The sequence below is a fragment of the Tenrec ecaudatus genome, chromosome 3 (assembly GCF_050624435.1).
Source record: "Tenrec ecaudatus isolate mTenEca1 chromosome 3, mTenEca1.hap1, whole genome shotgun sequence".
Lineage (NCBI taxonomy): Eukaryota > Metazoa > Chordata > Mammalia > Afrosoricida > Tenrecidae > Tenrec > Tenrec ecaudatus.
This window is the reverse complement of record NC_134532.1, coordinates 34,584,005-34,607,187: the sequence shown is the minus strand read 5'-3', so window position 1 is coordinate 34,607,187 and position 23,183 is coordinate 34,584,005. Positions and strand designations below refer to the sequence as shown.

Sequence of the window (23,183 nt, the reverse complement as noted above, 5' to 3'; positions counted from 1 at the left end):
ACCCAATGTAGATAGCAGGTAAGGGCTGAGAAATCTGCTATCCACTGCCTGTGAGCTAGGTCACATAGCAGTAGAGAGGTTGCTAGTGCAGAGACCGAATGCAGAAATGCTGTACCAACCTGGAGTTAGACCAGTGAGCAGCAGAGAGACCCCACTGGTAGAAAACTGTCCAATGCTCTGATCAAGAATTGTATCAACAGGGAATATTTCTGTTCCAAGGTTTATCTGCTTCGAAAGCTCCCCTGGTTAGCAAACTACATACAATTTGTATCTTGTTACTTTCAAATTATTATTTTTCTTTTAAAAAATATATTTTCTGGGGGCTCTTACATCTCTTATCACAATCCATATGTTCCTCAAATGTGTCAAGCACATTTACACAAATGCTACCATCATCATTTTCAAAGGATTCTCTTACCACTTGAGCCCCTGATTTCAAATTAATTTTCATCCCAATGTATAACCCGTTTCCAGCCTCCAATTAACTACATACCTGTGAGTGTGGTGTGAGTCTGTACAGCTAGTGGATGGAGTTGTCAGACCCAGCTGAGCAGGGAGTGAAGTACAGAGAACTGTTGGGTTTAGAAATAGTAAAGGAGTTGGAGAACAGTAGTGGTATATCTGACCTCCAACTTATAGTAATCACCTTTATGCTGATTGCAAATCTATTCCATTGTGAATTACTCAAATAATTAAACTACATCATAAATGCATGTGTCCCCACAGGTTATTACAAATTCCTTAAATGTTTTTGAGTTTTTATTCCTAAATAAATTAGCAATAACTTGATGGCACTACTTTGTGACGATTTAAAAATACAAACCTTAAAATTTACAATCCAGTTTTTTATTTATATTGATCCCATTTCATGTGTTAGCTAGACATGTGTTACCACCCTACCAAATTGAACATCAGAGATAATGACCAAGACTTCCTGTTTTATAGCTATGACTATATAATGAGAAATGTAAAGTATAATGAGAATTGTGTATGTGCGTGCATATATATACATATATGTTGAAAAAAAATATATGAAAATCCGTGAAATCAACATTTAAATGATCCCAGACAATAAAATTTCAAAACTAGTTGATATTACACAGCAGAAAGATTGTATATATATTTGAAAGTGAGTGACTAACCTCATGAACCCGTGTGGAGTGATGGATTGCTTTTATATGGCCTTTCTGTCCACTGCTTTGTCTTTCCCAATAAAAGAATGGGTAAGGCTATGCAAATAGGGTGTATGAAATTAGAACAAGTGGGGGGGGACGACACACACACGCACACCCACACACAACCCTCCCCTTTTACTCTTTTACGGAAAGTAACACACATGCTTGCATTTTGTACGGATAGGATCTAAGCATGGCGGCCTTCAGCAAGTCTGTGAAGGGCGGGGCCGGAAGTGATTGTATTTGGGCCTTTTGCGGCCGCCGTAGTCACGCGCTGCGTTCCCGTCGCGCCGCGAGCTGCGGCGGGAGTTTGAGGAGGGTCCTGCGCACCGGCGGGGCGGTGGAGCCTTTGGGAAGTAAGTGTAAGTTGTCGGGACGACGGTGAGAGGAGAACAAGTGCGTTTCTGTCTCTGAAACAGGGCGAGCGACGCGCGGACGTGCGGCGTCAGGACCCGGGCTTCTGAGGGCGAGGCAGAGCAGAGGAGGTCAGTGGGCAGCAGGCGGGAGCTATGTTTTCTGGCGACCGACGGGAAAGCGCCCACGCACAATCGCTAGGCTGTTCTGCCCGTCAGGGCCAGAGGGCTTTGCGCCTCTCCCTGAACGACAGAATTCACTGGGTGGACAACCGTTTATAATTATATTAGAGCTTCTTAAATTCTGAGCGCTCCAATTTGCAAAAAGTGGTGGCCTCCTTGGTTACAGATTAGGCTGCTGACTGCAAGGTCAGCAGTTCAGAAATACAAGCCACTCCTGTACAGAAAAGCTCTCGGGAACCCACCCGGGGCAGGTCCAACTGCTCCTAAAGGGTCGCTATAATCGGAATCCACTCGATGGCAGTCAGTGGGGTTTTAGGTTTGGGTTGCTGGTGACAGTGATAACTCAGTGTCCATTTGCTGCGTCCTCACTTCGATTAAGCCGCCATTAAATTCTCTCTGATCATTAACCAAGGATATAGATCATCTCCCCCTCCGGGAGAATGCATGAGAAAGTACATTGCCTGCACTCCTCTGCAGCCAGCCCTCTCCTAGCGCCTGCCTCGGTGTATGCCTGTTGGAGGTCACATTACTGAGCACAGAACAAGGGACATTGTCGAGTCTTGCCTTGACTGGCTTTGTATAAAGGTCCTGGACCAGTCTTGTAAGTTCTTCTATTGAATAAGGTACATGTCCTAGTCATGGTCCCTTTCCTGCTTCTGAAGTCCCACCGGTACCTGTGATGTATGGATCTGCCACCAGTCATGATCTGTGACATGCCTTTTGTTCTATGCCCTGTTATCCAGGGTCCAGGCTGTGAATCCTCAGGTGTTATTTTGACCTCGTGCTAGTGGTCTCCCTGATCCATCGGTGTGTGTGTGTCTTTTGTTTTCTCTTAAAGTTCAGTAAATGTTCTCCTTAAATTATATTTGACATAGGGGTAACTTTTGTACCCTAACACACAATTTGGATCCTAAATGACTCAAGATACAGTTCAACTTTGGGACAGCATCTTGACAGCCATACCTGCAGCTAAAGTGTGGCCCTGCAGCCCCTTGGCTTCTGTCCTGAATGGGCAAGTGTTACAAAGGTCTTTTAGTTCTGCAGAGAAGTGCCCACTCTGTCCCTTAGCCTCACAGACCTCTGTGTACGTTGGCAGATCTGGTTCCCCAGATAAATACTCAGATGTATACTACTTCATGTATTAACCTCCTGCCCAGAGGCACTCAGCTCTCTTGTTCCGTGCCTTGGGAATTGCACTGCTCTGTCTCAGTCTCTTGGTTCTGCTGCCAACATGTCTGTGTTGCTGCTTCTCCCCATCACTTCCTCTTTTGTGTCACAGCTCTCTGTCTTCTACATTGAAGAGTTTCAATGTAAGAATCTGAGATCCAAAAGCCCCTACTCCTGGCTCTCTGGCTCTCTCTCATTTTTTTTTTATGGTAGTGAGATCCCAATTTCTGTCTGAGAAATGCCTCAGTTAAACCTAACAGACGTCCAATGTGACTCATTTCCAGGTTGGGTTTTCAGGCAGCTTATTTGCATAGCCCTAAGTCTCAAGGGTACCAATCTATTGTTTGGCAATTTTCACAATTCTCTTAAACCAAAAAAACCAAACTCATTGCCATCAAGTTAACAGTGACTCATAGCCAGCCTGTATGACAGGGTACAACTGCCCCATGTTGGTTTCCAAGACTGTCACTCTTCAGTGGACTAGAAAGCCATGTCACTCGTGAAAGAAGAAATCCCCAACTTACTTTCTAGGAGAAATTGGTGGTTTCCAACTGCTGACCTTGCTGTTAGAAGCCCAACAGTAACCACTATGCCACCAGATCTCCTTTTCCTCATTCACATTGTCAGATGACACACCCAACTAAATATTTGGAAGGAGTTAAGGGGCCATCGCAAGGAAGACGTAGAGGCAACTCATTGCATTGGGTTACTGCAAATAATGCTACAATAAAATGTTACTTGTCTTGGAGTTCAAAAGTGCACTCATTATGGGGGGACGTATACTTCTACATATATATACACATATATATGAATTTCAAAGTGTAATAGGTGATATATGTGTTTAATATGGAGCTGTGGTTTTAGACAAGTGTTAAGTGTTGGACTGCTAACCCATTAGCTGCCTGTAGTGGCTCTATAGTCTCGGAAACACTATAGAACCGTTCTTCTGTGTCCTATCGTTGCTTATATGTGTAACTCTACTTGATGGTGAGTTTTAAAGTGGTTCTAAAGTGATTGTACAATTTACAGCTCTAGAAAAACAGCATTCAGTTTTAAATAGTTCTTTATATAGCCCATTTCAGTCATCATAAAGGTTCATTAATTTGTCATTCTCCTTGAGAGTCACACAGTAAGGAATTGATATTTCATGTGCTTTGAGGTAGCGGTCCAGGTTTATTGTTTCTTATTTTTGACATGTGTATTTGATTACGCAATCTCTTTATTATAAAGTCATCTTTTATACATAGGTCTGAAAATTATGAGTTTTAGCTTTTATTGCTCATGGTATTAAGATGTTTTCTGTCACTCAATTAGGAGACCGTTAACAGTATTGGGGACTGTGTTAAGAAGACGGACAGGAACACTTACAGCATTTGGACCTAAACTACTCACATTGTATCCTCCCATCAGCCTGCAGATTTTCACCAACCAGCAGCTTAGAGGAAGAAGGAAGAAGTGCCTGGTTTGGGTATTATTATTTCTGGGATGTCCTCCTGAGAGGCTGAAATTCGTGAGCATCATTGGAGCTGATACAGAAAAGACAAACATAGAACATCCCAGTTCCTGGCAGTATTACAAGGACCAAAGAAAATGACCAAGACTCAGGTAATTCTGATGCATTTTTTCCTTTTCGGTATTACCTACTAGAAGTGTAGACGCCTGTGTAGTACTGATTCAGTTCACTGGAAAGTGGAAATTTGAAGTAGTAGAAGTTAGAGATGAACTTTGACTCTGACTTCAACATAGGATGGAGAAGATTAGGAATATGTTGATCACAGGAATAACACTAAACTACTGACATTGAACATAATACATCACTAAGGATTCTTTGGATGATATTAGCTTTCAACTGATATTTCATTATTTTATGGCCAACCCATGAGAATCATTCAAATTTAACACTATGCTAAGTTTTTAAGGAGAAATAAGATCACTTCTTTAGGAGAGTCCATTATTCCATGGGTTTTTTTGTCTGAGTGAGTTTCCGTAATGTTTCTTTCTGAAGGTGGTGTTGAATAATATCCCAAACTGCAGCATTCTCATTAATGCCTCTGAAATGGGCCTTGTAGGAATACTAATTTTAAAATGGTTGATGGCTTCTCACTTCCTCTAATTAGAGATGTAGGAGAGCGAACCAACCATCAGCATCAACCCTGATTCATGTGAGGCAGAACTTAAACGTAAATCTACCCTCCAATGGTTTTCCAGTTCTGACAGCAGTTATCTTTACATAGTTCTCTCCTTCGCAGATCATTATTTTTTGCAGTGGCCACATAGAAATTACATGCCAGAATCACAGGCACAAGTTTTATTAAGTAGCAAAATGTAACTTGCTAACAGAATCAATAAGATAGACATTGGGATTCATGTTAAGGAAACATGTAGGCAGATTTGCTCTTCTTCAGAGCAGGCCTGTTCTCTGTGTCCCTCTCAGACATTGTGCCTTCTGAATAAAGGCTCATTTCTTGGTTCCATCTTTATCAGTTCATCTATATCAGCTCATTATTGAGATTGTCCTCTTGATCTTGTCGGCCTGTTCCTCGATCTTGGCTGGAAAGCTCTTTGTGGCTCTTGTCACTGTGTCCCATGTGCCCTGGTCATTATCTTCATTGGTATAGATCTTGATCCATGAATATTACAGTTCATTTTGCAGGACCAGCAGTAGACCTTCCCTGTGAGGTAGAGCTTCAGGATGCTCCATGATTTGCCCTGCTGTATCTCACAAAACTAAATAGCCATCAAGTAAATAAATCCCTCTTCAAGATGTGGAAGCTGGTGAGTCCCAAATCCATAGGTCAGGTATCACTCTGGAGCAGTGGTTCTCAACCTTCCTAATGCCGCAACCTTTTAATACAGTTTCTCACGTCGTGACCCCAAATCATAAAATTATTTTTGTTATTACTTCATAAGTATAATTTTGCTACAGTTATGAATCATAATGTAAGCAGGATGTGTTTTCATTGTTACAAATTGACCGTAATTAAAGCATAGTGATTAATCACAAAACAATATGTAATTATATGTTGTGAAATATTTCTTTCTAATGACAAAAAATGAAATTTTGTTTTGAAGCATGTGTAGCATGGGTAATAGTCTTCACACCCGGTACTCATATGTGGGCGTATCTGCATGTGAGTGGACTTGCCTGAATAACGATAGAGGAGTGGTATCTTGGTTCCTAAGACCATTGGAAATATGTGTGTTCCAATGGTCTTTGGCGACCCCTGTGAAAGTGTCATTCGTCCCCCAAAGGGGTTAAGAGCCATAGATTGAGAACCGCTGTTCTGGAAACTTCTCATTGATGTGTTTGCTAAGGCTGATGAACCAGATCACCAGGACAACAGTACACTGCCTCACAAGGTGAAGTTGTTGAATCTGGTCCGATAATAGGTTGCAGAGGCTGAGGAACCCAAATGGGAAGGTCACACAGCAAGCTGTTGACTCATGGAGTGGAGGAAGCTCTCAAGTAAGTTCACACAGGCGGCTCGCAGTTGTCATTCAAAGAAATGGCTCATGAATTTCTGGAAGCTGCAAATCCCTAATCCATGGGTTCCTTCTGAACTGTGTGGCTGCAGGGGCTAACAAACCCAAATCAACAGCTCAGATGACAGGCTAATGCCTCACTGTCTCCTCTCAAACCCTGCCTGCAGGCAGTTCTCTCTCTCCCTCTTAATAAGATGGCTTCTTGGGCCAACCTAGCACCTTCCCTGCCTAGGCAAGATTAGGAAGGCTCCAGAGATCCACCCAACAGAACTAGGAGGGGCCCCTTGGGGAGCATGTGGTGAAAGATGGCAAGTTCAAGAGGACCTTGTAATTAAAGTTAAGGTAATTCGGTCCAAAGGTGGCTGAGGAGAATTTGTCCTAAGGTTGTCAAGAGGAGCTTATCCTAAGTTGGCCTTTAAGAGCTTAGAAAGTTGTTCTGCACTCAGGAAGGGAGATTATGAACATTCTGATCTTGGTTCTGAGTTATGGCTTCTTTTTCCTGATCCCGAGTTGTACCTTGTTCATTAATAGACCACTTTTATCTATTGAGTGTTGTGTGACCACAGCAACAGATTATCAAACCCATAAGTGAGACAGAGTGGTGTGGAAGGACTGACTTTTTTTAGTGTTGACAAAAAATGTTGGAGAGGTGAGGTATGTTTGACCTCCGCCATCTGCCCTATTCCTGATACTTATTGCCACTGAAGGTACCGAGCCTCTTATAATGGTGATGCCGGTAGAAACCCTAATTCCATTTAATAACAAGCAGGTGTTTATCTACTTTGTGTGATTATAAAGCTGAGCTATTGCTAGAACATTCAGATAATGTCACTGGAGCTCAAAATTCTAATTTTATGAGTGGGTGCATTATTTTCGGACACTGGGGTCCCCAACACTCCAAAAGTGATCCTCAGGAGTGACATTGCAATTGTGGGAAATATTAAAAGACAGAGAGCAGACAGCCGGACACAGGGGCTCTCTTCCCATGTCAGGCCTGAGAGAGTGAATATATTTTCCAATGGGTATATATAATGGAGCTTACAGACCTTTCCATAAGGCATTCGTGTCATGCAGTTAGCATGTACATAGTTAATGGGTCATATCTTAAGCGGGTAAGATTATAAACAAGCAAGATGCTGAGTTACCATCTTGACCTAGTGTTAGTTGACTTCAAACCGGCCCTGTGCCCTCTCCAGGGATTTCCTGGATTTATGTTGGGCTGGCTCTAGAGCCTGATTGTTCAGACCTACAGATAACTTTCAGGCATAATTAAGTAGCCAGGCACAGAAATGATTCATCTACTATGGGAGCTTCTTTACATCTGCTCCTTAATGTACAGCTAGCTATTGTTGGGGGCACATTATTTGACCTGGAGAATGTATATTTGAAAACATTTATTTCTCAGAACACTGGAGATCTTTCTAAAAATAGGCCTAGTTTTCTGGGCCGATGGTCGTGAATGTAGAAATAAGGTAAGTATATTGTCTACCACGTCCTCAGTTAATGACACATTATGGAATGAGCTACCACAATAGTTTTTATTACTGTTTTGCTTTCTTTACTGTAAGATATATTTTTAAAATCTTCAAATGTAAAATACTCTATTAAATAAACTCCCCTTACTACAGGAACCACTGACATTCAACGATGTGGCTGTGAAGTTCACCCGGGAGGAATGGCAGCTCCTGAACCCTGCTCAGAAAACCCTATATAAGGATGTGATGTTGGAGAACTATCACAACCTGGTTTCCATTGGTGAGAAGAATTCTCAAGTCATTGACCTCGTCACTGGCTTTTCCTGTCTTATGTGTTAAAAACTTTGCGGTGTTTGTGGTATTCTCAAAGAGGTAGATTCTCATTGCATTGTCTCATCCTAGGTTAGTGGGTTAGGTCTTCTACCCTTGAGAACACTATTTACTTTGTTCCTTTGAACGTTATTTTCCTAGAAATACAAAAGTGCATGCTTTGCAAACTTTACGTTAATGTTGGTGTGTAGGATTCTGTAATTTCTCATAACAGGTTATCTACTTGTCACCCCAGAAGCTTTCTCTCAATTGGAACAAGAGAACTGTGTTTGGTATTAGAAGCAAACTATAGTGGAATTTTCTCAGATGCGTGGTCAAAATACCTTAAGGGGAATTGGCTGGGGTAGTTGATTGAACAGGGAGAAGGCCTCCTATCTATAATAGGGGTCCGAAAGTGCTACTTTGAATGTGAGAGTTCACTTGTCCAAGATGTTGAGAGAAGTACACCTGTAGCTCCAATAAGATTAGATTTCCATTTTCTTGTTTTATACTATTGTATGTTTGCTTCCATAATTTTCTTTAACATTCTGAAATTTTCCCTTCTTTTATGTTTCCACTTTACTATGAAAATCTGTCTTGCAGACCTCTCCAAACAGAGAACTCTGAATTAGTAACTGTCCTCTGAATACAGCACATTCCTCCCCTACTGAGTCAGAATGGATTGCCATTTGCAGTATGCAGCACCGTCTTGGATCTTGAGCTCCCACCATAAACGGGTCTCCTTTGTGCTTCCTTAGCTTCCCCCCTTGGAGTTTCTTTAAAGGTTTTGGTGTCCATTTTCTCATTTGTTGCCCTGTTCCTTTAAACTTTTCTTCATGTAGATGATATCAGTTCTTTTTTTGTTTTCTTAGAGAGATGGTCAAATTGCCTTCTCTGCTGGAATTCTTTAACAGACATGTTTCTCCATATTTTATTCCTCTTGTTAAAACACATTTATGACTTCTGTTATTTTTAGGTATTTAAAATCGTCTTCCTAGCAAGAAAATTGTTATCAGCTTAGAACATACTTTAGCACCGTACCTTCAATATTTTTGTACCTGTAAGATTTTTATTTTAAGTTGTCTATACCTCTAGTAATTTTCTAAGTGGAAAGGGCATTTTTACCATCGTGTATTCTTGCTTTTTTCATTACGCACATGTCTGATGTAGATCCCTTAGTATACAGTGTGCCTTCCTTAGGCCCACTACTTCTTAACAGGTCCAATACACGACAGATGACCGTTGCTGCTTGTAAAGAACATTTTTGCAAGATATTCCAATAGATTTTATTAGTTATTCAAACAATGCATAGTATATTCAATATTGCTCTCTTTTCTGTCTTTTGAGTAGCCTTTTGGTTTCCATATGGAAGTTGGCTTTCATGTCATCCCACATCCCATCTGGTTTCTGTCATTAGTCTTCAGTCAGTCTTTTATTCCCCAAGTTTATTCTTTACATAGTCTCTAAGCTTTGTGCTCTAGCTACTTTGGATAGCTTCTACTTGGATTTGAGCAATTTATGATCTGTTCCATAGTTAACCCATGGGCGTGTTTTGACTAATAAAGCGTCTCCACCATTTTTTTCTTTAGATGTGGTTGATTTGATTTTCATTTGTTCCATTCCGAAAGATCCATATGTGTAGTTTCCATTTCTGGTGTTTAATAAGGAATTTGCTATGAATTCATCAGTAGTCTCAAAATTTTATCAGTAAACTTGCGCGTCATCTCTATTACTAACATCACATTTTCCAACTACTGATACTTTCCCCAAATTTTACATTCATCAGTGTACATGATTGTATGGTTGATCAATGTCAGGCTGAAAAATTCATGTAAATTGTGCAATATATTTTTAAAAATATTTTATTGGGAGCTCTTATAGATATCATAACTTCCAGTAGTTCAATTACATGGAGCAGTACTGTACAATTGCTACCACAGTACATTTTCTTCTTAAATTCCTGATGTCAGCTCTCCTTTAACCCCTCTCCCCTCAATTTCTTTATTGTGGAAAACAGAACCTGGATGAAAGTGTGAGCAGCCTTATCTCTACACTCCTGACCATAGGGCTTGGGAGACCAGTACTAGTGTTGGAAGAAAACTTCCACAAGCTCCAAAGCTTGAACTGCTAATGCACAATCTTCAGATAGAGTTTTCCCCAGAACTGTCCTCCAGTAAGATGTTAGTGTACAGCTGCTACAGGCGCCTGACTTCTTGCTACTCAGCTGAAAGATGCCTAGCTTTAAAAGCAATCAGGTTCCCTTTGTTGCTGTCACTCAAGGAATCAACTATCCCTTTGTCTCTTTAATGCCCCCTGGATTGGTCCTAAGGGACAGTTGTGTAATTGAAGGGCAGATATAAATGGACTTTGTATTCTTTCACCAGTTTATGTAAACTCAGGGCATGCAGCTCCCATCCCCACTCACCCCCCCCCACCCCACCCACACACACACAGGCAGACACCTACCTACCTAACAAGGTAGGCGGGATCTTTACCCTGGGGATCCCTGAAATAATTGGATGAGCAACTTAAGACCAGTGCTGAGGGTAGCTGGAGTAGAGTAACTGTCTCCTGAGCAGGGAGAACAATACCAACAACATGTCTGCTTTCGTAGTTAAAGCTGCTGGCATATAGTAATTAGTCATATGCTTGTATGAAGTATCATTAAGGTAGCACTATAATGAGAGGGTATTGTGGGGATGATTTTTAATTGAGAGAATGTGACTGGGACTCTTCTCCAACTTACAAATCTGAATGCTTCTGCGTTTGCTTTAATTGGTGCACAAAACTAAATAACTCTTGTACTAAATGGTCTTGCTTGCAGGCATATGAATATTAGCCTACCACTGACAAAATTATACATCAGGGAAGATATTGCAGTGTTCTTTTGGATAATGAATGTGATACCAATCTTCTTGAATTTGTCAATCTCAGCCTTATAAACCACTTGATTATCTAGTTAAGAAGAGCTAGTACCAGTCTATTAAAGTTGAATAATACATATACTATCAATTTTTTACCATTCCGTTTTGTCTTGACAACTTGCAAATTTTTCATTATAATATTGCATTTATGCCATTTTCCAATTATTAGAGGATATTTGCAGCTATTTTTTTCTCATTTTCAGTTATGCCATGTCAAGCACTGAAGGTCCCCAAAGCTCTTCCTCCATCCACATCATTACTGTTGACTGTACTTTGAGGATTTAGTATTTCCTCAGTGTTATTTCATTGCCATCAAACCTGAGGGGTCCATGTATGATCACCAGGTCTTCCTCGCAGTCCCTATTTCTGGAGATTCCACTAAGACCTGTGCACCATGGATGGCCCTGCTTGTCTTTGAAACACTGGGTGGCAGTGCTTCTGGCATCACAGCAACCTGCACGCCACCACAGGACAGCACTGTAAGATGAGTGCTGTGAGCTAGAATACAGGCTCCATAAACATAAAGAATGTGTTTCTGTTCCATAATCCTTTTCATATATACCTGTAAAAATGGTTTTCTCCCAAGTAGAATATTCAGCATGTTTCACATTCCCAATTTTGTCTAGTACTTAATTGTTTTTCAGTTAGATTGATGCAATGAATACATCTAACCTCTACCAACTGGAATTAGCAAGTCTTATCACTCCTGTGGTCTCTTGGTCTCATGTCTTCCTTCTGTTATGTTTGTTTTATGTATTCATGTACATCTTTAAGCAAATATCAAATCTGTGTCCATTTATCACTTTCATATCCAACCTGATTTCTATAATAACTATTTTTATCATTTGGATTGTTTACATGTTTGTATTTTGTTCAATGGGCAATAAACATTAAGCATAGTGTTTTATTTATATTCATATAAGAGGGTTGTCACTAAAGATCTACTTTGTATCAATGCGTATTTTAAGGGCTGTATTGTAAACCAATATGTTGAAAATAGTCAATGTTCTGTTCTGTTCTTTTATAGGAATCCAGGAAGATGATGATCATTTGCTTGAGCACTTACAATGTGAAAGATGCATGGACAGAATAGAACAATGCTATAAATTTAATACCTATTCTCAGCATAAAAATAATTTTCCTCCAAAGGAAGCTTACGAGATGTTTGAATTACATGAAAAAATTGTAAAATCAGATTTAATCATTCTAGAATTAAATCAGAACAGAAGCAACAAAATACAGAAGTCAGTTGTGCTCAGTGAAGATGAGAAAACTTTTCTCCACATTGAACAAGAGCAATTTTGTACTGAAAGAAAATTCGCTGAGTGTGAACCACCCAGGCTCATGAAGTCACAATGCATTCAGCATCAGGAGTTTGATGAACTTGAGAAACCACACGCAGGCGGTAAATGTGGGACAACCTCCATCGAGGACTCTGAATGCAGTCAGCGTGGGCAAAAACTCAAGAAAGTGTTCAAACTCAATGAGCATTATCAAAAAAGTCACAAAGGACAAAAGCTATATAAATGTTTGCAATGTGGGAAAACTTTCCACAGTGTGTCATACCTCAAGGGACATCAGGAATCTCATGTGGCAGGCATGTCCTATGTATGCAGTGAATATGGGAAAGGCTTCACCAGGAAGAGTGATCTCACTGCTCATCAGCAAACTTATACTGGAGAGAAGCCCCATGTATGTTGTGAATGTGGCAAAGGCTTTAACCAGAAGAGTTCTCTCACTTTTCATCGGCGAACTCATACTGGAGAGAAACCCCACATATGTGGTGAATGTGGAAAAGCTTTTATCAGGAAGTGTATGCTTACTGTTCATCAGCAAACTCATACTGGAGAGAAATCCCATGTATGTGGTCAATGTGGAAAAGCCTTTCTCAGGAAGGATGGTCTTACGGGTCATCAGCGAATTCATACTGGAGAGAAACCCCATGTATGTGGTGAATGTGGCAAAGGCTTTATCCAGAAGGCTTCTCTCACTGTTCATCAGCGAAATCATACTGGAGTGAAACCCCATGTATGTGGTGAATGTGGAAAAGCCTTTATCAGGAAGACTTTTCTCACTGTTCATCAGCAAACTCATACTGGAGAGAAACCCCATGTATGTGGTGAATGTGGAAAAGCTTTTATCAGAAAGAGTAAACTTACTGAGCATCAGCGAGCTCATACTGGAGAGAAATCCTTTGTATGTGGTCAATGTGGAAAAACCTTTCTCAGGAAGGATGGTCTCACTCTTCATCAGCGAACTCATACTGGAGAGAAACCCCATGTATGTGGTGAATGTGGAAAAGGCTTTATCCAGAAGACTGCTCTCACTGTTCATCAGCGAAGTCATACTGGAGAGAAACCCCATGTATGTGGTGAATGTGGAAAAGCCTTTACCTTGAAGTGTACTCTCACTGTTCATCAGCGAACTCATACTGGAGAGAAACCCCATGTATGTGGTGAATGTGGAAAAGCTTTTATCAGAAAGGGTAAACTTACTGAGCATCAGCGAGCTCATACTGGAGAGAAACCCCATGTATGTGGTGAATGTGGAAAAGGCTTTATCCAGAGGCCTTCTCTCACTGTTCATCAGCGAACTCATACTGGACAGAAACCACATAAATGTAGTGAATGTGGCAAAAGCTTCATTCGTAAAGGAAATCTCAAAACTCATATAAAAATTCACAGGAGAAAAACCCTATGTATGTAGTAAGTGTGGCAAAGGGTTTATCCAGAAGACTTCTCATACTGGTGAGAAATCCCATGTATGTAGTCAATGTGGAAAAGCCTTTCTCAGGAAGGATGGACTCACTGTTTATTGGCGAACTCATACTGGAGAGAAACCCCATATAAGTAGTGAATGTGGCAAAAACTTCATTCATGAAGGATATTTGAAAACTCATCTATAAATTCACTGGAGAAAAACCCTATGTAGGTGGTGAGTGTGGTAAAGCTTTCAGCCAGACGCAATGCCTTACAGCACATCAGAGATTTCACAAGGAAAGAAGCCCTTTGCTTGAATTAAATGGAACATCAAATGGAACATTTTATATGTGGACGTCAGATCTCATTAAACATGAGAAATTTTCAACAAGAAAACCTTTCATTGGTGTTAGTGTAATAAAGTTTTAAAAACAAAGGAAGAGGTGCTGGAGTTTTCTTGAGCCAAGTGTGTGAATGGACAGTTGTGACTTACCACATGGGTACCCATGTTATGTGTTGCTGTCCCTCTGCTGACATGGCCCACCATTTTGGGGGCAGATGACTTTCCAGACTTCCACAGAATGTATGCTCTTCCAGCTTTCAGTGCCTGAAAGAGAGCTGAACCTGGTGTTTTTGGATAACAGATGTACCAACCAGTAGAGTGCCCACCTAGTTGCCAGTTGTGCCTGCCGCACTTGCATGTTCTTTGTTACCTCCCCCTCCTGCCGGAGACAGCACAGAATTACCATAAAATAAAAATAAAGAAAAGAGAGGATGTGTGGGAACAATTCATCCTGAGGATGAATGGACCACAGTGAGCTTCAACCTCCACAACCCTGAGATAAGAAGAACTAGATGGTGCCCAGCTTCCACTGCTAATTACTCTAAAGGGATCACAAAAGAGGGTCCTGATTTGAGTGGGAGAAGAAAGTGGAACAAACCAAAATCATAAAATAGATCAGGCTTACTGATCTGATGTAGACTTGGAATCCCCAGATTATGTCCTCTGGTGACTCTTCACTCTTGGATCTGTACTCACTCCTCTGACTCAGATTTCAGCCCAACAATTTACAGGCTCAGAGGGGAAGAATTACATCTGAGAGGTATACACTCCTTAGAACAATCAACTATACTAAATCAAAAGGACAGCATTTGCTTATGGATAAGAACTTTTGAAAACAAGAAGGAATAGGAAAGAAGGATGAATAATATAAAAACACAAGGAGGGCTGAAGTGGGAAGAAGGTTGGTATGTCTCGGGAATTGCAATCAATGTATGAATGTGGCAACCACATACATGGGGTTTCTCTTCAATTTACTCTGTAAAGTTTTGAATCATAAAAAAGTTTTTTAAAAAATTGAAGAGCTCATGTCTCATCAATGCTTTCTTGTAGGATAGTTACCAGGTAGCTGTAATGAGTGTGTAACAAACTTTTATCTGTGTTTCTAAGTTTTCTTGGCGTAAATCTACAAAATGTAAAAGCCTTAAATTCAGTCAAGATGGGAAACTCTTCACTGGTAGTCATATGACATCACATACCAGTGATGTCACACAGAAGGAAGTTTCTGGCAATATAGTGACTTCGCAAATACCTCCTTGGTTTCTCTCTGTCAGTAAACTACATTAGGATTTTAACCTCTAAGTCCACTGCACTTGGAAAAAGTAGCAGAAAGGGCACAAGCTCAAGGAAGTATAATCTACAGACATAGCTATTTATGTAGATTTTGATATTGAGATATATACCACAGTAAAATACTGGTAAAAAAAAATCTGGCTCAAAGACAATAAAGATATTCCACAGGGTTTAGGCTGCTTTCTTTACTGAGGAAAGGGGAAGTATTTAAATCAGGCTATTCGGAAGGCTTGCTCTACCTGAACTTTGCACATACATTACGGTTACTGTAGTCAGAACAGAGTGGTACTGGCTTAATGACAGATATTCAGACCAATGTAAAAAAGCCAAAGACCCAGAAATAAAAACATCAGCATACAGGCAACTTATCTTTGATAAGGGACCCAAAAATATTAAATGGGAAGCAGATGCCATCTTCAATAAATGGTGCCAGAAAAAATGGATATCTACCTGCAGAAAAATGAAGCAAGACCCTTACCTCACTTTGTACTTTTTCTTTTGAATTCATGTTTTTTGAGAATTTGTTAATAATTATTTGTTTCCTAACACTAGTATTGGCATAGACAATATTTTTTAGGGTGTTCTAAGAGGAAATTATCGCACAATGTGCACTAGTGAGTATTCATTAGAATGAAAAAATTCAAGATATATCTGAGGGTGTGGACAAAATTTGAGACTCAACATGATCATTTTTTTACTGCATTTAATATTTCTAACTTTGACAACAAATGGCAGTAGGTAGTATCTGGATTGTAAACTGAGGTCTGAGCAATACATAGTGCTCTGAAATCTGCCTGGTGAAAGATAGACAAAACCCATTCCAATGAAAAGAAGGCATGGTCAGATGCATGAAGGTTCCCTAGACTCTATGCACAGTGGTCCCTGGAGATGTGCTGACAAGGTAGGGAAACCACAATTTCTGATAGTAAAGCCTCACTGCCTTCATTCCCTTGTCTCTGCTGAAACCGAGTTTGTGCTCACAATGACCTCCCATCACTGTGTATCTTGCACAGTAATACATGGCTGTGCTCTCAGGATTCACAGAGCTCAGTTTTTAAATAAACATGGTTCTGGACAGTGTCCCTGGTGATGCTGACTCAGTACTGGAGAGCTGGATTATACTTCGTGCCCCCCCATTCTCCCATATTATCCCAATCCACTCCAGACCCTTTCCTGGAGTCTGGTAGACTCATGTCACATGATAGCTGGTTAAAGAGAATCTAGAGACAGCACAAGTGAGAGACAGGGTCTGTGAGGGCCTCACTAGTCCAGGGCCTGACTCTTGTAGCTGCACCTGTGCCTGTACAGCTGGGGATAGAGAGAAACCCAGTGAGTCATGTGCTCGGATGCTGCACTCCCAGACTTCATGTCTGACTCCCTGAACCACTCACCTCCCTGAGTTGCCAGAAAGAGGAAAACCCACACATGCTTCTTGTTCATGTGGATAAGATCCGTGACACCCAGAAAATGCTCTCCTGGTGAGAAGGAATATGAATTTAAGTCCATGCGTGCTGTGGTTTCATTTGGGTTCTAGTCAGGCATTTGCGTGTGGGAGGTGAATGGTATGTAAAAGTAGAAAGGGCTGAATGGGGCCCCTGCCTCTGGCACTCACACTCGAAAAGCGATGCTGGTGGAGTCCTTGGGAGAACACAGCCCTCTCTGAGGTCTTCACTCTACCAGTCATGCGGACAGCTGTGCAGATTTTAAGTTGAATGTAGCTTTACATCCATTACCATCAGAAGTACACAGATGATCTGGTGAAATTAAAGACAGTCTCTATCCTTACCAAGCAATGGAATCAAGACTAAGCCTACCTGAATCTTGTCATTCCTTTGACCATGTAGGGAAACAAGTATATGTCATCCCTAAAACTCCTTTCCCCTATAACGTTCCAGAATATTTGGGAAGGGATAAAAGACACTTTGTTATATTCTATATTTAATATTGGAATAAAAGTGTTTCCTAACAAGTTTATTTGTGGGGTTACAGGAACCCACAGAAATCACAAGAAGGTTGTTTTTCTTCCCATGGATTAGTACCCTATGTGGGTGATGGGTATTCTGAGCCCCCTGCTGACAGCAACCCATCACATACAGAAGAGGTGTTTCCTGGGCTTACACTGTCTTCCAACTTCTGTGGGGCACACAGTAACATTTTCTCTGGTCATAAGCATTCAGACGATTGGTCAGGAGTGTTACCTGGAGTTGTCTCTGCAGATTTCCAAACATGGGGAGTGGAGCTTCCATAGTGGTCAGCACAGCAGCTCTAACTGCAGTCTGTATCCAGGCTCCTGTGGGGCCTTAGCACCCCTGCAAGTCAACTTTCTCCCTGAGGTTATTATTTTTTAAACATTTTATTAGGGGCTCATATAATTCTTATAATCCATACATATAAATACATCAATTGTATAAAGCACATCTGTACATTCTTCACCCTAATCATTTTCAAAGCATTTGCTCTCCATTTAAGCCCTTTGCATCAGGTCTTTTTTTTTCCCCCTCCCTCCCTGCTCCCGCCTCCCTCAGGAGCCCTTGATAATTTATAGATTATTATTTTGTGATATCTTGCCCTATCCGGCGTCTCCCTTCACCACCTTTTCTGTTGTCCGTCCCCCAGGGAGGAGGTCACATGTAGATCCTTGTAATCGGTCCCCCCTTTCCAACCCACTCACCCTCTACACTCCCAGTATCACCCCTCACACCCCTGGTCCTTAAGGTATCATCCACCCTGGATTCCCTGTGCCTCCAGCTCCTATATGCACCAGTGTACAACCTCTGCTCTATCCAGACTTGCAAGGTAGAATTGGGATCATGGTAGTTGGATGCTTCCTACCCCTAACTACCATGATCCGAATTCTACCTTGCAGGGCTGGATAGGACAGAGGCTGTACACTGGTGCATATGAGGGTTGGAGGTACAGGGAATCCAGGGTGGATGATACCTTCAGGACCAAGGGTGTGAGGGACGATGCTGGGAGAGTGGAGGGTGAGTGGGTTGGAAAGGGGGAACTGATTACAAGGATCCACATGTGACCTCTTCCCTGGGAGAGGGACAGCAGAGAAGGGGGGAAGGGAGACTCCGGATAGGGCAAGATATGACAAAACAACGATGTATAAATTACCAAGGGCATATGAGGGAGGGGGGAAGGGGGAGGGAGGAGGGGAAAAAAAAAGAGGACCTGATGCAAGGGGCTTAAGTGGAGAGCAAATGCCTTGAGAATGATTGGGGCAGGGAATGTATGGATGTGCTTTATACAATTGATGTATGTATATGTATAGATTGTGGTAAGAGTTGTATGAGTCCCTAATAAAATGTAAAAGAAGAAAAGAGAAAAAAATGATTAAGGCAAAGACTGTACAGATGTGCTTTATACAATTGATGTATGTATATATATGAACTGTGAAAAGAATTGTATGAGCCCCAATAAATTGTTAAAATTAAAAAAAATAAATAAATAAATAAAATAAAAAAATAATAATAAAATTTAAAAAAAAAAGAACTGGGGGAAAGATGTATTCTTCATTGGTGCTACATCGCACCCTGACTGACCCATCTCACCTAGACCCGTCTGTGAGGGGATCACCAGTGGCCGACATAAGGGCTTTGGGTCTCCACTCTGCACTTCTCCCTTCATTCACTATGGTAAGATTTTTTCTTTTTATGATGCCTTATACCTGATCCCTTTTGACACCTCGTGATTGCACGGACTGGTGTGCTTCTTCCATGTGGGCTTTGTTGCTTCTGAGCTAGATGGCCGCTTGTTCACCTTCAAGCCTTTAAGACCCCAGACACTATCTCTTTTGATAGCTGGGCACCATCAGTTTCCTTAACCGTATTTACTTGTTCACCCATTTTGGCTTCAGCAGTTGTGTCGGGAGGGTGAGCACCATAGAATGCCAATTTAGTAGAATGAAGTATTCATGCATTGAGGAAGTGCTTGAGTAGAGGCCCAAGGTCCTTCCGCCACCTTAATACTAAAACTATAAATATAGACACATAGATCTATTTCCCCATCCTTGAGGTTATTTTTATCTCTGATCACTCAGTGTGAAAATCTTTAGAGGTAGAGAGTGCTACAAGTTGCAAACACTGTGAGTTGGATACAGTGAAAGGAAGTATGATCTACAGACATAGCTATTTATGTAGATTTTGATATTGAGATATATACCACAATAAAATACTGGTAAAAAAATCTGGCTCAAAGAGATATTCTACAGGATTTAGGCTGCATTCTTTAGAGAGTAACGGGGAAGTATTTAAATCAGGCTTCTATTCAAAATAATTGAAACAGGAAAATTTTAGTTAATTATTCGACGTTATGGGGAAACCTGCTAGGCAGACTATTTTGGGGGTGGTTTTCTGTTATGTTTGATAGGAAATTTTGCAGGTGTTTGTAATTGTTGAAAACAGTAATCTAATGCCACTGAACTACACTTGAGAAGAATGTTGCAAATAATATTTTGTTTCATGTTTCATGAGAAAAATACGTTCAAATACATGACAGAATGTTTTGCACACATAGCTGGAAACTCATGGAAATTCTTGCCAGTCCAACATTTCTAAAACTTTAAAATATTGAACAGGAAAAGGGATTATGATATAAACCAATAACTGAATTTACAAGAAAAAAATTCATAATGAAATCGTCTGTTTATTATTTTATTGTTTGTTTTTTGCCCAAAGCATTTTATTGTTAGCTGTGGTCATCATATAATTTGTCAATTTGACACGATTAAGAGTGAAGGGGTGGAGTCTAGTCAGTTAATCAGATCATAGCCAATGTGGCCTCTGTGTTGGCATGGCCTTCTGAGGATTCTGGGAACTCCTGCATTCCTCCTTGGATGTCGGAGTCTCTTTCTCTGTCCCTGTTTCTCTCTGTTCTCTCTCTGGGAGACATTGCAGCTTACAAGATACATAGAAGTATGCTAATGCCCTGAGCTGGAGAAACCATGTGGACCCATGCCAGCACTTAGATGCTTGCAATGCCACCGGATCCAGAAGACTTCCCACCCACTGGCCTGTGCTTTTCCTGCATTTGGCATCATTGCATGTGTTTTGTGAGTCTGAAGAAGACTTTAAAAATAGGTATCAGACACATGGTCTAAGATTGGACTTAAGGACTTGATCTGGGCTGGGATGTTTTCTCAATATTTGATTTCTCTTGTATATAAAGCTATTTCTCAAGGAAACGAGTGTCTATGAATTTGCTTCTCTAGTCTACCCAGAGTAACACAGATGCCGTATCATTCCACAGTTCAATCACATCAAGCAGTATTTTCTGATTGCTACCACAATCAGTATGAAAACATCCTCTTCTTTCTTGAACTCTTTAATATCGGTGCCCTTTTACCCCACCCGCTACCCCACTGTACCTCCAAGAAACCCTTGTTTGTCTTGCTGCCTCTATACGTTCATTCTGGGTTCATATACTGTTAAACAGAAAAACACATAACAAAACTCAAGAGTATTACCCCCAGTTGAAAAATTCATCTAAGATGAACCCCAATAGGAATTGGAAGTTGAGGAAGAAGGCAGTCCAAGTGTAGTCTTCTGTCCTTCCCTGGAGTCCAGGACTGAGCCAGATGTGTTTAGGATCAATTATGTCAGTCTGGCTCCTGGAAGGTGGTGACCTTGCTGGATAACTGCCTTTCCAGGGCTTCTGTGTTCAAACATACTCTTTAGGTCTGGCGTCCTACAGCCTGCCCCTTGTACCTTTGACTGAACACATGCTAACATTCCCCAAACTGATTGTTAAACATATTACAAGGAATACAGACGACAACGACAAAACTAACTCCCTGCCTTCCAGTAGATTCTCCCCATAACACAGCCCTATTTTGTTATCTTTGCTGGTGAGGAGGGAACACTGTTCTTTTAGCAGCACAAATGAGGGATGCTTATAAACCACGATCCCTGCACTGGCCGCAAAATGAGACCGCTGATTGTGGGGAGTGGGACCCACTCCTGATGATGAGCCGGCTCCATCTCTTCTCTGTGTGAGCAAAGTACTGTTGCAATGTCTGTGGGTAAACTGCTTTTGCTGGTGACCACAGACAATGGTTTAACAGAATTATGCTGTTAAGTTGACCTTACACTGCAATAGAGGGGAATACTGTTGGAAGGAAGAATGAGGCTATTTTTATACATCTACCTTTCAATTGAAGCACAGCAAGTGAAAAAATGTATTTAAAAGGAAAACTAAGTATTGGATCGCCCCTGTGTACAGCTTACTGCTGTGGGATCGCCAAATTTGCGGAGAGGTAGCTGGGTTGGGAGACTGGGATATAATACCGGGTGTCCTTTAAACTGGTTTACCCACAGAGAGCACAGCTGTGCTCTCAGTCATGCCGTCCCAGTTCACAGCACCTTCCTGTGCTTTGCTTCCCTTGCAGGTGCTGTGGCAACTCCCGGCCGAGCTGTTGATACTTCAGGAGCATCCCACAGAAGCCTGTAGAGGCATCTGGAGGCTTGATGCTGAACCACAAGGTCCGCAGAGGGAGGAGAGCTCCCACTGGTGATAATTCCTAGCTATGCCCAGCTCCCTCCTGCAGATGATTAGATCAGGCTACCTGGAGAGAGGCTCAGCACTGGGGAAACAGGAGTGCTTGGAATCTGCCAGGAGCTGGGCTAGGTGTCAGTGGAGGTGTTTCTATTTTGTTTTGAGAAAGGAATCACAAAACTTCTCACCCTGCTAGTAGAAATGGGACCTGGCACCTCCAGGTTTCCCAGCAGTTTTCCTGCTACAGGCCAGGTACCTTTCAGAACTGGTGCCCAGACTCTAGCATGATCCACTTCTGAATGTACACCCCTCCTTCCCGAGCCATCCACTGTACTAGAAAATTGAAACCCCAGGACCACGCGTAAACAGCGGATAATTCTGAGCTGTATAGGAAATCACTGTTATAAGCAAAAATAAAAGTGTACTCTTCTAAAAATAATACAGAGAGTCCATAAGTAGACTGTTTATACTCCTTCTTTGCCCCAAACCACAATAACCTCTGGAAATGCAGACCAGTATCTGTCATGAATATAGATGCAAAAAATCCTCAACAAAGTCCTGGCTAATAGAATCCAACAGCATATGATTTTTTGTTAAGACCAATATTCTCAGGCCAATGAATCAGGATAAAACCCAGCAATAAAAACATCCACATACAATTGATTTTTACAATGGCCCAAAAGACATTAAATGGGAAGCAGGTGCCTCCTCAACAAATGGTGCTGGAAAATACGGATATCCACCTGCCAAAGAATGAAATGAAATATCCCATTCCATGCACCAAAACAAATTCCAGGTGGATTAAAGACCTATATGTAAAATCCAGAGCTAGCAGGATCATCAGAAGATCGGGTCATTGCTAGGAGGCCTAGTTCAGGGACTACATGGGCTGGCAGAATTAGCAAAAGAAACATACTCCATAAAAGGTAAAATAGATGAGTGGGACCTATGGAAAAAAACACTTGTGTAAATCAAAAGAGTTTATTTATTAAACGAGTAAAAAGAGAGCCCACAGGCCGGAAGAAGGTATTTAGTAATGACACATCAGATAAAAGAGTAATTACTGAGATCCACAGAATTTTACAAGCTTATAGCAAGGAAAAAACAAACTTTTGATAAGATGGGAAAAAGACCTGAACAAACAATTCACACAAGATGACACTTAAATGGCTAATAAACACATGTGGAAATGTTCCAGGTCATTAGTCATCCAGGAATTGGAAATCAACACAACAATGTGATACCAACTAAAGCCCAGTACTGTATCCCAATTTAAAAACAAAG

At 41.2% G+C, this 23,183-nt stretch overlaps 1 protein-coding gene across 2 annotated transcripts; it reads left to right on the top strand.

The window, feature by feature from the left end:
* The first annotated feature begins 1,437 nt into the window (after positions 1–1,437).
* LOC142442566 (uncharacterized) lies at positions 1,438–15,094 on the top strand. 2 transcript variants are annotated; one of them, XM_075543660.1, is made up of 4 exons: positions 1,438–1,531; positions 4,289–4,483; positions 7,990–8,116; positions 12,097–15,094. In XM_075543660.1, the coding sequence occupies exons 2-4, from the start codon at positions 4,469–4,471 to the stop codon at positions 13,773–13,775; spliced, it is 1,821 nt and encodes a 606-aa protein (XP_075399775.1). In that variant the 5' UTR covers positions 1,438–1,531; positions 4,289–4,468; the 3' UTR covers positions 13,776–15,094. The 2 variants fall into 2 exon arrangements, with proteins under 2 accessions (XP_075399775.1, XP_075399774.1); XM_075543659.1 differs by having other exon boundaries at positions 1,473–1,660.
* The last annotated feature ends 8,089 nt before the right edge of the window (positions 15,095–23,183 follow it).

What these genes read in the sequence shown, in the direction of transcription:
- LOC142442566 (XM_075543660.1), top strand. An exon ending in TCACAACCTGGTTTCCATTG is followed by an intron (nt 8,117 to 12,096) that starts GTGAGAAGAATT and finishes GTTCTTTTATAG; the next exon opens with GAATCCAGGAAGATGATGAT.